This window comes from Impatiens glandulifera, chromosome 1 (assembly GCF_907164915.1).
Source record: "Impatiens glandulifera chromosome 1, dImpGla2.1, whole genome shotgun sequence".
NCBI lineage: Eukaryota > Viridiplantae > Streptophyta > Magnoliopsida > Ericales > Balsaminaceae > Impatiens > Impatiens glandulifera.
Genome location: NC_061862.1, coordinates 145,084,100 through 145,100,382, shown reverse-complemented (window position 1 = coordinate 145,100,382; position 16,283 = coordinate 145,084,100). Strand labels below are relative to the sequence as shown.

The 16,283-nt window shown below is 28.0% G+C and overlaps 1 protein-coding gene across 2 annotated transcripts; it reads left to right on the top strand.

Annotated features, from left to right (window-relative positions):
• Positions 1-13,708: 13,708 nt before the first annotated feature.
• On the top strand, positions 13,709-14,085 carry LOC124909870 (peamaclein-like). 2 transcript variants are annotated; one of them, XM_047450510.1, is made up of 2 exons: positions 13,709-13,767; positions 13,869-14,085. In XM_047450510.1, exons 1-2 carry the CDS (start codon positions 13,709-13,711, stop codon positions 14,077-14,079), a joined length of 270 nt encoding a protein of 89 aa, XP_047306466.1. In that variant the 3' UTR covers positions 14,080-14,085. The 2 variants fall into 2 exon arrangements, with proteins under 2 accessions (XP_047306466.1, XP_047306459.1); XM_047450503.1 differs by having other exon boundaries at positions 13,709-13,811; positions 13,883-14,085.
• The last annotated feature ends 2,198 nt before the right edge of the window (positions 14,086-16,283 follow it).

The window sequence follows — 16,283 nt, the reverse complement described above, 5'->3', positions numbered from 1 at the left end:
CGAGATTATTGATACACTTCTTCCTCAATGTCCACTAACTCGTAAATTATAGTTGTAGTTTTGTTTTTAAAATTATTCGAATGTGTAAACTCAAATTCATGATCTTAAAGACATTAGTTAATGTGTTATTATTCTCAAAGTAGACACTTTTCATTTGACTTGTTATTTCTCATTTCTTCCTAATAAAGTTTTGAGTTCAAAATATCATAATTATTTTAGTAGTAAATTAAAGAGTTGAAAGTTGACATTAGGAGTGTAAACGAATCGAGTACGATACTACTTGTGCTCGCCCGAGTTGTATTATATATAATCGAACTCGGCTAGTTGACAATTCGAGTTACTCGAGCTCAAACTCGAAAACTCAAAAATTAAATTTTACTAATTAAAATTACATATTTTATTGGAGATTGATTTGCTGATTTACCTATAACATGAAAGATGGAACATGTAAAATATTGATTTACTCTTTTAATTGGAAGAGAGGAAGATGAAAGAAAATAAAAATCATTTGAGGGAACTTGCTCACGTATGCTAAAGATATTAAAAATATTATTATATATATATATTATATAATATATTATAAATATTATATTATATTATTAATTTTATATAATATTATATTATAATATATTATTTTATTAATTTTATATAATATAATATAATATAATATAATATAATATATTATAATATATTTTATAAATATAAATGTTTATAATATATATAAAGCAAACTTTGATAAATATAAAATTCGAACTAAAGCTCATTATAACTTGAACTTTGACCGAACTATTCAACTTGACTAGTTTACAGCCTAGTTAATACTAATAATGTTAAATGGTATATCAAATAAAATTTTATAGTTAATGTTTTCAGTTTAATACTTAACTTTCTTAATCAACAAGTACTAAAATTAGAAATCGGCTACTTATTAAGTAAAGATGAATTTCTATCTATCCAACTTTAGAAAAAATACATTCCTTGATATTATTTTATACATGTTCTTCAATATTCATTTGCGAAAAAACAATGTTTGAGTTTGGGTTAAGTGAATTCTTTTCTTTTAAAATAAAATAAAATAATATAAATTTCAATCCAAATTTAAAAAAAGAAAAGAAATAATTTTGTGGAAGACTCTAATAGCCCCCTCGTTAAACGTTACTTTCATACCAAACCTTTTTACATCCTCTATTTTCTTCTATTTAAAGGCTAACTTATTTTACTATCTTCATTATCATAAGAACATTAAGAGATCAAGAAGACCCATTCCATGGCCATGATCATCACAAGCTGCAGGTTTCTTGTAATTTCACTGATGATTGCCTCATCACTCCTCATCGATCAAACCACCAAACTAGTACTCGCTGATGGAGGTAATTCTTAACCACCTTCTCATTTTCAAAATGCGACAATTCATGTAATTACTTGAATTTTATGTATATAGTCGTTGATGATGCGTTTTGCGACCCGAAGTGTAAAGTGAGGTGCTCGAAAGCAGGGAGGATGGATAGGTGTCTTGAGTACTGTGGCATATGCTGTAGAGATTGCCATTGTGTTCCTTCAGGAACCTTTGGTAATAAGGATGAGTGCCCTTGTTATAGAGACAAGAAGAACTCCAAGGGACAGTCCAAGTGCCCTTAACTCCATTTTCACCAAAAAGAAAAGAAAAGTGCTCATAAAATAAATCTATGCATATATATTATATTGCTTATAGATGCAACAATGGTTATTAAATGTTATATTTGTAAAGTTATTAAAGAATAATAAAATGCAAAAAAAAAAATCCTTAGTAATGAGATTTTATCTCTTATACAAAATTGAGAAACATGCGGTATTTATCAAGTTAATTTGTATGAGCCTATATTCATAAGTTAATCTTTAAAACCGTGTGTATATATATATCGTGAGTTGACCCGTACATAAATTTGAATTTTATGTATATATATCGTGAGTTGACCCGTATATAACACCAAATTTGATGAATGTGCGTAATTCCTAACAATATAATTTTATCTTTTAATTAACTAATATATATATATATATATATATAATAATGCTTAATTTGAATTTTATTGTTTATCAAGTTAAGAATTGTGGTTAATTTAAATATATATGTTCTAGTAAATGGATACTTGGGTCAGATCGTGAGTTGACCCGTATATATATATATATATATATATAAATATATATATATATATATATATAAATATATATATATATATATATATATATATATATATATATATATATATATATCGTGAGTTGACCCGTACATAAATTTGAAACATTTAAAAATGATATATATGTTTCGAACATGCAACCTAACAAAATATGTACAATTAATTAACCAACTAAAGTAATAATAAAATTTTGTATTTTAAATTTAACACTAAATTTGATGAATGTGCGTAATTCGTAACAATATAATTTTTTCTTTTAATTAACTAATATATATATATATATTTATATATATAATAATGCTTAATTTGAATTTTCTTGTTTTCCAAGTTAGGAATTGTGGTTAATTTGAATATATATGTTCTAGTAATAGATACTTGAGTCAGATCGTGGGTTGTCCCATCCATAAACTTGAAACGGTGAAAAATAAAATTAAAAATGCTATATGTATGTTACGAACCTGCAATCTAACGAAACAAAATAAGTACAACTTTTTAAGCAAGTGCGACTGGGTGTGGTTTTCGAGGGATAATAGGTCACTAACAAATGATAGTGGTTAAAAAATATGAATCAAATATTTGATTGACCAAAGTGTGAGGTCACAAGATTAAAGGTCAATTGAGATTGATAGTTGGTTTGTTGAAGGATTGATTTCTAAGGATTAACAAACGTTTGAAAATGTGATTGAGATTTGTGGTTGGTTAAACGAGAGATAAGATACATGTGAAAATTTGATAACGAGACCAATAAAAAAGTTTGTGTCACAAGATATCTACTAATTAACTAATTGGTAATACGACATTTCTAACAATATAAGTTCAAAGTTTTAAATTAACTAATATATATAAAATAATTATTAATTTGAATTTTCTTTATTTATTGAGTGCAGAGTTGTTATTAATTTTGATATATATGTGAGAGTAAACAAATATTTGAGTCGGATCATGTGTTGACTCACCCATAAATTTGAAACGGTTAAAAATAAAATTAAAAATGTTATATGTATGTTTCGATTTTGCAATATAACAAAAATAAATACAACCATTTAACCAAGTGTGATTGAGTGTGGTTTTTAAGGGATAATAGGTCAGTAACAAATGAGAGTGGTTAAAAAATATGAATCAAATATTTGATTGACAAAGTGTGAGTCGCGATTGTGAGGTCACAATATTAAATATCGATTGACATTGGTAGTTGATTGTTGAAGGATAATAGGCCTATGAAATTGTGGTTGAGATTGGTGATTGGTTTTATGTGAAATGACAGTCATTTAAAAATGCTATATGTATGTTTCAAACTTGCAACCTAACAAAACAAGTACCACAATTTAACTAAGTGTGATTGGAGGTGGTTTTCGAGGGATAATAGGTCGGTAACAAATGAGAGTGGTTAAAAAATATGAATCAAATATTTAATTGACTAAAGTGTGAGGTCACGATCGTGAGGTCACAAGATTAGAGGTCGATTAAGATTGATGGTTGGTTTATTGTTGGATAGGAGGGATGTGAAATTGTTATTGATATTCGTGATTGGTTTTTTAAGAATAAAATGCATTTAAACTGTGATTGAGATTGGTGGTTGTTTTACCGAGGGTTAAGAGGCGAGTGAAAATATGATAAAGAGACATATGAAAAATGCGAGTCACAAGATGTTGACTAATTAACTAATTAGTAATAAATATTAAATACAAAATATATATACATACAAAAATTATAAATTATTTCAATAATCTCAAGTGGTGTAGCGGTTAATGTGTTCACATTTCATGTTTAAGACCAAAATTTGAATCCCAAAAATTGCAAATTTAAAAGTGAGTATTATAAATATCTGAGAGGTCGATGTTAAAGAATGAATTCTTTATTATAATATATTGTGGCACAACTTTTAAACAAGGGATAACATGTATGTGAAACTGTGAGGTTAAATTTATTGGTTGGGTTGACGAAAATTCGAAAGTGTGAGATCACGAGATGCATATCGGGTGGTAGGTGGTTTATTAGTCGAGAGGAAAAGTGTCTTATGAAAAGTGCTAGTCACAATATGGATGTTAATTGGGGTTAGTGGTTGGTTTGACGAGGTATAAGAGATGAGGTGTGAGATCAATTGGTATTGGTTGTTAATTTTCTGAAGGAGGTAAAAGAGGTCGTCTAAGATTGGTGGGTTGTTTATCGTGGGAATAATGAGGAAAATAAAATAATATGATTCACAAGATGATGGCCAATTAGGGGATTAGTGGTTGATTTGACGAGGGATAAAAGATATATGAATGATTGGAATTGGTTGTTGATTTGTTTAAGTAGGGGTAAAAAGAGGTCAACTAAGATTGATGATGGCTTGTCAAGGGATAAAGAGGCATATGAAAAAGTGTGAGTCATAAAAGGTTGACTAAGATTTGGTGGGTGGTTGCCGATTGGATAAAGATGCACATGAAAAAGTGTGAGTCACAATAGGTTGACTAATATTAGTGGGTGGTTTGTCGAGGGGATAACTAGTGTGTGGTTTTCTTAACAAATTAGATATTAGTGATTAAGAATATGTGAATAAGATGTTAATTGACTGAAATGTAAAAGTGTGTGAGGTCACGAGATGAATTGTCGATTGGGATTTGATGGTTGGTTTGTCGATGTGGGGTAAATATAAAAGGTTTTATTAACACATTATATATTAGTGGTTAAGAATATATGAATAAGATGTTGATTTATATAAGTGTGTGACATCACGAGATGAAATGTCAATTGAGATTTGGTGGTTGGTTTGCCGAAGTGAGGGTAATATAAGATTTTTTTAACAAATTAGATATTAGTAGTTAAAAATATATAAATGAGATGTTGATTAACCGAAATATAAAAGTGTGTGAGATGATGAGATTAGAGGTCGATGAGATTTTGTGGTCACATATTATGGTGTGCTAGTGCATTCATAATGGTTGACAATAAATAAATAAATATATTTTTAATCCATTTTGTTGTTAATTCATAAAATAAATAATAATGGTTATTTAAAAAATTTCGTCCAATGCAATCCACAGAAATTCCATAAATCCTTTATTGTTCGTCTTTCATAAATTCAAGACTTCACCTCCCGACTGTCCATATAAATCATTATTCTGATCTTGAAGGTCGAGTAATAATAAGAAAGTTTAAAACTAATTTCTCTTTCATAATTAATTTGTTTATTACATATTTATTAATTTCTTTATATTTATATATATAACGACATTAACATTATTCACGGTTAGGACTACAAATGAGTTAAGTCGAGTTCACGACAACTTAAGCTCGAGCTCAACTCGATTTAGTATTTATTAACTCGACTCAAACTCGAGATTGAACGAGTTTATAAATTTTAGCTCGATCTCAACTATTTACTTACAAGCTCGACTTAACTAGAAAACTTGAAATATAATAAAAACATTTAAGCTCAAATTCAAACCAAAATTTATTTTTAAAATGAAAATATCACACTTCTATACTTGTTCAACATTCAAAACATTATATTTTAAAATAAAAATATGAAACCATCATAACTATTTAAAATTCAAAAACATGATATCTAAAAGAGTTCATTTCGTTCTTTATCTCCGAATTGTTAGTATTCTTGTCTTCAAAATTATAGAAGTTATATATAAAATAATGTTACTAAGAAATTAGTTAAATATAATTTATGAAGAACGAACTCATTGAAATATAATGTTAATTCGAGACATGTGTTAAACACATTTATCTTAAAACAGCTTCATCGATTCCCCTTGTGTTGAAGCTTATCGTAAATGCATGTCTCCTAGGATACAACGAATCTAGTAGTAATTCAGCACTGAAATCAATACGCAACGAACAAGACAAAGTACATGAATTGATCACCGGGTTTCTGCAGAAATAGTCGAGTCAAGAATTCGAAAAATACTAAAGAACTCTTGGAATTCAAGAGTGAGAAATGACAAGGTGATGTTCTCTTGAAAAATTAGGGTAAAGGGACATATGAAAATTAAACCATCAAAATGAATCAAACGATTATTAATCAATAACCAACGTTTGATATTTCTCGCCTCTTCATATTTTATGTTCACATAGTTTAAACTACTGCTAGCAATAATTATCAATAGCAATTGATAGCAACAATAAAATCATAATTGTTATAATGATTGTATTCCTATTTTTCTGAATAATTTCTTCAACAATCCTAACAATTTCCATTTTTCAAAGATAATTGCATCATATAAACCTTCCATCCAAAATTTTTTGACTTCCTTATACTTATTATTTTTCTTTCTTCCCATTTTAATGAAGAACAAAACACAACAACAAAGAAAATAAATTATAGAATATGGTATAACAAAAATCCTAGCTATAATAGAACAAGGTAAACCAGAAAACCAAACCTTCCAACCAAGTTTTGCAGATGAATGACCGATCTAGCTATTAGAGTCGTTACCATGTTGTTCATGCCGATCATGTTGATTGTGTTGATTGTGACGATCATGCTCACGTTCTTGATTTGACAAGCGATTATGATTCACTAGTAATCGCGGCCACAACAAGCAAACTGCGACTTTGATACCGTGTCGATCGTTCCCTTCGTGCCGACCTTATTTTCATGATGAGGAATCTCAAAAATATTGTATTAGAACAAAATTAATATATATACATGTTTTCTCAATTTTTTCACAAATACCATCAACTATAATCTCAATGATTTATTGATTCATAAGATATTTGAGTAATCTAGATTTTCATCTACTATTCATTCTTTGACTTAATTACCGCCAAGAACAAATATATACACGCTAAGAACAAATATATGCACATATATAGTCTATAGCTTAGAAAAATAATTGAACCAGTAATATGTCAAATATCATTAAACAAATATATATATATATTCTAAAAAATTTATATATCATTAAAGAAATTCCTTTATAAAATACATTATTAATTAATTATAATACTAATTATTACAATTAATTAGAATATTCATAAATATTTTTTGGGAAAAACGACTTAGCGTCATTTCATTAAAAATTCCCAAAAATGGGAGAAAAACCACGAGTTTAAGAGATCATTCTAGACAGGCCTAGAATGATTTTGAAATCGTAACATTCTGAATAAAAGTTAAAAATCTAAAAACGTAAATGAATTATCTGTTTACAATGCTTTCAATTCTAGTGAGTTTAAAAAACGGTAAACTCCAGTTCCTGCAGATATTCCAGTTCTGCTCCGTGCTTGAAATTCCTCTCCAAGTTCTCGTGAGGGCGCTGCAATCCGATACAATATCTTTCCATAACTCGTCAACGCTCCTGCGGGTTCTGTCATATACCTTGCATTCCGTTCTTGTCAAATGTTATACACCACTGCTCCAAAGCCGCACTTGAACACGCTTGTTGCAAATCTATTTCCATTGGCTTTGAGTAGTGCTGCTTCTTTGATTTCATTCTATTCGTTTGGGAAACTAATCAGCTCCGGGCTTTTATAGAATTTGTCCCAAATCTCCGAAGCAATACAACAGCTCCTGAATAGGTGATCAATGGTTTCTTCATTTTCTATGCATAGAAGACAGCTCGCGTCCAGGATGCTCATATACTTGCTGATACGATCACGAGTGCTAAGTTTTTCCCAGAAAGCGAGCCATAAGATGAACTGGTGTCGATGGATAATCTTCGTTGACCATACAAGAGGAGCCCCTTCTACTTTATGCGTTTTTTTCCGGATTTCCTCCCATATTTTCTTCAATACCAGCTTCCCATTGTCATCAGCTTTCCATTCATGAATATCCGGTATGTCGTGTAGTTGTATGTTACTTATATGATCAAGTATCCTCTTTCTTTCTGGAATTCTTCTCAAGAGAAAGTTCCAATTCCCGTCTTTGATGTCTCTAATTTTCGTTTTTGTGCATTCCTTTCTGATACGAGTATTTTGAAACTCCTCCTTGTCGATGATAGGCTAGTTTTCGAACCAGGGGTCATGCCAGAATAGAGTGCATTTCCCGTCCCCTAGTCGGATGTCATAAAGATTTTGCAATATCGCTTCTTAGTTTAAGAATCTTTTTCAAAGACCAGCTCATACTTTCATGAATTTTGCATGTCCAGATGCTGGTTTCGTGTTTCATAAACCTCGTATGCACTCATTTGATCCATAGTGACTCCTAATTGCGCTTCAAAGCCCACATATGCTAATTTTGCAGCTCATACCTTCGTGAATATTCATTATTTATAATTAACCAAATATAAAATTAACTAATTATTATAAATAATTATTCATGACATCAAGTCATTGGTTTCTTAATTAATTAGATGACATTTATCTTTTTATAAAATCTTTATCAACTAAAAGATGCATAATTTTTTTAAAATTTTCAAGAATTGTCTATCAAAACAACATTGATATACAATTGATCTTTATCAATGTATGTATATAAATTACTAGATCATCATTTATCATGAATAAATATGAATCGTCATATTATTAGCTAATATATAAATATATATATATATATATAATCACTTAACAACATTATCACATAAAATATAATTATAAATGTACTACATGTGTCAATCGAAGCACTTACATTTCCATGCTTTGAATGATAATCCACGTGAAGCGACTATACATTCTAAAAAACAAATCTATGTAAATTGTTCTCACCGAGACAACTTTTGCGATAAAACTCTATGTCTCTTTGAACATATGACTATAATCAATTCTAACAAAAATGACGTTCATTCTATGTCATCTAAGGATAAATCACATATTTTTTATAAAAAAAATAAAATACTTTAAAATTTCAATCACAAAGTCATTTTGGAAAATTAAATTTCTACATCAGATTAAGATTTCTAACGTGCTCCAATTAATTTCATAATTTATACACACAAATAAATAGAGTAATTTCATCATTTATGATTAAAGTCATTTTGATAAATCAGATTTTTATATAATAAATCATTAGCATCCTCTATTATTCTCATAATTTCTATACAAGAAATTAGAATGCTTCTAACATCACTATAATTATTTTAACGAGTGTGATTTATATTAAAAAAATCATTAACTAATCCATTCATCTCATAATTTCTACATAAGAAATATGAATGATTTTAATCTCTTCCATTTTGACGGATTCGAAATACGAAAATGACGTCATTTTCTCAGTTTCTCTTTCTACTTCTTCTATTTCATCTTCTTCCTATATCCATTTTATTTATCCGAAAAATCTTCTTCAATCCGCGACTTCAAATGTTAATTATGAATTATTAATGTTCATAAATAGAGGATTGAGCAAGATTCATTCGTTAAGGATTGCAAGTAGAATCTGGGGATTGAGAGAAATAAAAATTAATATAGAAAGAAGATGAAATAGAAGAAAGAGTAAATGAAATATAAGAATAAGAAATAAAGGAAAGAAATTAATTTAAATAGTTGATTAATTAATGAAAAAATGAACAAAGATATTAATATTTAATTAATAAATATATTAATTAAAAAATAATTAATTTTGTTTACTAAAATAGGCTAAATTAACCTATTTTTGTATATTTAAACAAACTTTTAATGAACAATTATTAACACTATAAATAAGCAACCTCAAAATAAGATCAACACAGCTTTAGGAAAAATATATTCCTTATATTAGTTTTGTACCGAGTTATTTAATATTTATTTCCTCAAAAACAAAATTTAATATTTGGGTTAAATTAAATTTTCTTGTAAAATAAAAAATATATAAATTTCAATCCTAATTTATATATATATAAAAAATAAGTACCTAAAAAACCTGATTTGGCTTCTTTTCATTTTTTCAACTTAGAATAACTTAAAAGGCCTCTTTTCTCTAGTCAACCGTTCATATTTTAGTTAATTTAGTAACTTGTTCGGTGTAATACCATGTTTTTAAATTTGTTGTGGTGATTTTTTTTTTTTATTAAAGAGACATCTAAGGGGATTCAACCCACCCTGAAATATTTTTAGGGTAGAAATGTGATGCTATATCTCTCAATTGTTCTTAAATTTAATTAACTATGTTTAAAAAAAATGCAAAATGGAAAGATATTGTATCGGATTGCAGCGCCCTTGCGGGAACGTGGACAAGAATTCCAAGCACAGAGCAGAACTGAAATATCTGTAGGAGCTGAAATTTACCGTTTTTTAAACTCACTAGAATTGAAAACATTATAATCAGATAATTCATTTATATTTTTAGCTTTTTAATTTTTATTCAGAATGTTACGATTTCAAAATCATTCTAGGCCTGTCTAGAATGATCTCTTAAACTCGTTGTTTTTTTCCCATTTTGAGAATTTTTAATGAAATGACGATAAGTCGTTCCCCAAAAAGGCAAAATTCACATTTATTCACTTACTTTATTAATATTTTTTTATTGATGAGACATGACACCATATATTTATGAAAAACTTCAAAATAAAAAAAAAAAAAAGCATATCACATGTCCTTATCACCAGGTATTCTTTAGTCTTTTTTTAGTTTAGATCTAATTAAATAATCTTACTCAATGCATTAATTTATTATTAACTTTAAAATTTATAAATTACTTTAAATATTTTAGATTAAATGATGAAAAAAATTATAAATGATAAAGATTGATTAAAGTTTCAAAAATATGAGTTGGGTACTTGTAAAAGAAATATCAAGAAATGACACGAGACAATGACAAAATCATTAGTGGGTTCAATTTCTAGACTGTTCAATGCAAAAAAAAAAAGTTCTCTACCTTTGAGTCAAGATGGAAATGAAGAAAATGATAATGTAAGAGTATTAGATAAAATATTGGAATAACCTATTAGTAATCTTGAGGATGAAGTGGATAATGAAGAAAATGATAGGATTGGAGATGAGATACTTGAACAACCCATGACTATGAATGTAAATATTCCGGATAGTGTTAATGAATAATTTACACCTAGGTTTGAATTTGAAAAGGATGTTGATGTTAACTATGATCCAGAATTGTGAAGAAGTATCAATTATTCAAAAGGATAATGTTAGTTCAACGAGGTCCTATTAAGATATTAAAAGATAAGTTTCCTAAGAATAATATAAGTGGGAAACTTTTTTCCTATAATTTTTACATTTTTACTCTTCTAAATAGTGAGAAACAAGAAATGAAAAAGCTTGTTTATTCAAATGAGTTTAATAAGGTCTTTTGTTTTTATTACAAACTATTTAATACTATGATAAGTATTTTGGTCGAGGATGGAAATAATGGTTGGAGCAACCTTTATCGAGAGATTAAAGACCATGAAAGTAATTCAAAACACATCTTCAATGTTCTAAGATGTAATGAATTGAAAAAAATGCTAGAACAAAATAAAATAATTGACAAGAAGTGAGAGGAACTAATCAACAAAAAGAGAAATCGTTGAAAGTTGTTACTAACTCAATAATTGGGAGTGTGAATTATCTTTCACGAAATAATTTGCCTTTTCGTGGGTCTAATGAGAAGATTTATGAGAATAATAAAAAACTTTTTTTATCAACTTATTGAATTTATTGCGGAATGTGATTCAACTATGAAAGAATGCCTTCAACTAATAGTAGATTAAAAAAATACCTATCATTATCTTAGCCACAAAATTCAAAATGAAATGATAAGTTTGATGCAAAATAGATAAAAGAAAAAATATGAGGCCTATAACCCTCTATGTCGACAACAAGTCCATAATAGCATTAATGAAGAACTCAATGTTTCATGGACGTAAAAAACACATTGACACTCATGTATATTTTATCCGTGAATGTGTCGAGAACCGTCGTATAATTCGTAAGCACCTGAGAGAAACGTGCAGACATTCTCACTAAGGTGCTAGCAAGAGTCAAATTTACGAAGATGCGAGAACTGCTTGGCGTGAAGAATCTCAAACCAAATCAAGCCTATATGGGAGATTGTGAGTATAAGCATTGATTGCTAGTAAATTGAAAGTTGTGGGTCTTTATTGTCTTTTATGCAATTAAAGCTTATTTATTAGTGGGTTTGAGTTTGTATGTATAAGTATTTTAGTGTTTCATGGCTAATTTACTCATTTATAAGGGTTGTTTGTAAAGGTCGATATACAACACTTAAGACTCTTAAAATTTTTCCTCTACAACAAATATAATTGTTCTTCCCAATTTTTCCAACTTTTCATTTTTTCATAATTATTTTTAAAATATTCGATAATTAGAACCAACAAGTTCGTCACTTTCTCAATAAGTGGTCTACAATGAGAAATCTATAATTGCATCGATAAAAGAGGCACACCGAGATTATTGATACATTTATCTTCTCCTCAATGTCCACTAACTCGTAAATTATAGTTGTAGTTTTGTTTTTAAAACTGTTCGAATGTGTAAACTCAAATTCATGATCTTAAAGACATTAGTTAATGTGTTATTATTCTCAAAGTATGTTATTATTCTCAAAGTAGACACCTTTCATTTGACTTGTTATTTCTCATTTCTTCCTAATAAAGTTTTGAGTTCAAAATATCAGAATTATTTTAGTAATAAATTAAAGAGTTGAAAGTTGACATTAGGAGTGTAAACGAGTCAAGTACCATACTACTCGTGCTCGCCCGAGTTGTATTATATATAATCGAACTCGGCTAGTTGACAATTCGAGTTACTCGAGCTCAAACTCGAAAACTCAAAAATTAAATTTTACTAATTAAAATTACATATTTTATTCGAGAATAATTTGCTCATTAACATGAAAGATGGAACATGTAAAATATAGATTTACTCTTTTAATTGGAAGAGAGGAAGATGAAAGAAAATAAAAATAATTTGAGGGAACTTGCTCACGTATGCTAAAGATATTAAAAATATTTTTATAATATATATATATATATATATATTATATAATATATTATAAATATTATATTATTAATTTTATATAATATAATATTATAATATATTATTTTATTAATTTTATATAATATAATATAATATATTATAATATATTTTATAAATATAAATGTTTATAATATATATAAAGCAAACTTTGATAAATATAAAATTCGAACTAAAGCTCATTATATCTTGCTTTGACCGAGCTATTCATTGACTAGTTTACAGCCTAGTTAATACTAATAATGTTAAATGGTATATCAAATAAAATTTTATAGTTAATGTTTTCAGTTTAATACTTAACTTTCTTAATCAACAAGTACTAAAATTTGAAATGGGCTACTTAATTAAAGATGAATTCCTATCTATCCAACTTTAGAGAAAATACATTCCTTGATATTATTTTTTACATGTTCTTCAATATTCATTTGCGAAAAAACAAAGTTTGAGTTTGGGTTAAGTGAAATCTTTTCTTTTAAAATAAAATAAAATAAAATAATATAATATAAATTTCAATCCAAATTTAAAAAAATAAAAGAAATAATTTTGTGGAAGACAGGCTGTCTAATAGCCCCCTCGTTAAACGTTACTTTCATACTAAACCTTTTTACATCCTCTATTTTCTTCTATTTAAAGGCTAACTTATTTTACTATCTTTATTATCATAAGAACATTAAGAGATCAAAAAGAATCATTCCATGGCCATGATCATCATAAGCTGCAGGTTTCTTGTAATTTCACTGATGATTGCCTCATCACTCCTCATCGATCAAACCACCAAACTAGTACTCGCTGATGGAGGTAATTCTTAACCACCTTCTCATTTTCAAAATGCGACAATTAATGTAATTACTTGAATTTTATGTATATAGTCGTTGATGATGCGTTTTGCGACCCGAAGTGTAAAGTGAGGTGCTCGAAAGCAGGGAGGATGGATAGGTGTCTTGAGTACTGTGGCATATGCTGTAGAGATTGCCATTGTGTTCCTTCAGGAACCTTTGGTAATAAGGATGAGTGCCCTTGTTATAGAGACAAGAAGAACTCCAAGGGACAGTCCAAGTGCCCTTAACTCCATTTTCACCAAAAAGAAAAGAAAAGTGCTCATAAAATAAATCTATGCATATATATTATATTGCTTATAGATGCAACAATGGTTATTAAATGTTATATTTGTAGAGTTATTAAAGAATAATAAAATGCAAAAAACAAAATCCTTAGTAATGATATTTTATCTCTTATACAAAATTAAGAAAACATGTGGTATTTATCGAGAGTTAATTTGTATGAAAGCCTATATTCACTATAGGTTAATCTTTAAAACCACCAACTCAAATATATATATATATATATATATATATATATATATATATATATATATATATATATATATATATATATATATATATATATATATATATATATATATATATATATATATATATATATATATATATATATATATATATATATATATATATATATATATATCGTGAGTTGACCCGTGCATAAACTTTAAACACTTAAAAATGATATAAATATGTTTCGAACATGCAACCTAACAAAAACAAGTACAATTATTTAACTAACTAAAGTAATAATAAAATTTTATATTTTAAATTTAACACTAAATTTGATGAACGTGCGATATTCCTAACAATATAATTTCAACTTTTAATTAACTAATCTATATATATTATATATATATATATAATAATGCTTAATTTGAATTTTCTTGGTTGTCAGGTTAAGAATTGTGGTTAATTTGAATATATATGCTCTGGTAAATGGATATTTGGGTCAGATCGTGGGTTATCCCATCCATAAACTTGAAACGGTTAAAAATAAAATTAAAAATGCTATATATATGTTACGAACCTGCAATCTAACAAAACAAGTACAACTTTTTAAGTAAGTGTGATTGGGTGAGGTTTTCGAAGGATAATAGGTCACTAACAAATGATAGTGGTTAAAAAATATGAATCAAATATTTGATTGACCAAAGTGTGAGGTCATAAGATTAGAGGTCAATTGAGATCTATAGTTGGTTTCTTGAAGGATTGATTTTCTAAGGAATAACAAACGTTTGAAAATGTGATTGAGATTTGTGGTTGGTTAAACGAGGAATAAGATACATGTGAAAATTGATAACGAGGCCAATAAAAAAGTTTGTGTCACAAGATGTCTACTAATTAACTAATTGGTAATACGACATTTCTAACAATATAAGTTCAAAATTTTAAATTAACTAATATGTATATAATAATTCTTAATTTGAATTTTCTTTATTTATATAGTGCAGAGTTGTCATTAATTTTGATATATATGTGAGAGTAAACAAATATTTGAGTCGGATCGTGTGTTGACTCACCCATAAACTTGAAATGGTTAAAAATAAAAATAAAAATGTTATATGTATGTTTCAAACTTGCAACCTAACAAAACAAGTACAACCATTTAACCAAGTGTGATTGGGGGTGGTTTTTCAAGGAATAATAGGTCGGTAACAAATGAGAGTGGTTAAAAAATATGAATCAAATATTTGATTGACCAAAGTGTGAGGTCACTATCGTGAGCTTACAAGATTAGAGGTCGATTAAGATTGGTGGCTGGTTTACTGTTGGATAAGAGGGATGTGAAACTGTTATTGATATTGGTGATTGGTTTTTTAGGAATAACATGCATTTAAAATGTGATTGTGATTGGTGGTTGTTTTACCGAGGGTTAAGAGGCGAGTGAAAATATGATAGAGAAACATATGAAAAATGTGAGTCACAAGATGTCGAATAATTAACTAACTAGTAATAAATATTAAATACAAAATATATATACATACAAAAAATTGTAAATTATTTCAATAATCTCAAGTGGTGTAGCGGTTAATGTGTTCACATTTCATGTTTAAGACCAGGGTTTGAATCCCAAAAATTATAAATTTAAAAGTGAGTATTATAAATATCTGAGAGGTCGATGTTAAAGAATGAATTCTTTATTATAATATATTGTGTCACAACTTTTATACAAGGGATAAGAGGTATGTGAAACTGTGAGGTTAAATTTATTGGTTGGTTTGACGAAAATTTGAAAGTGTGAAGTCACGAGATGGATATCGGGTGGTAGGTGGTTTATTAGCCGAGAGGGAAAGTGTCTTATGAAAAGTGCTAGTCACAAGATGAACGTTAATTGGGGTTAGTGGTTGGTTTGACGAGGTATAAGAGGTGAGGTGTGAGATCAATTGGTATTGGTTGTTGATTTGTCGAAGTGGGGTAAAAGAGG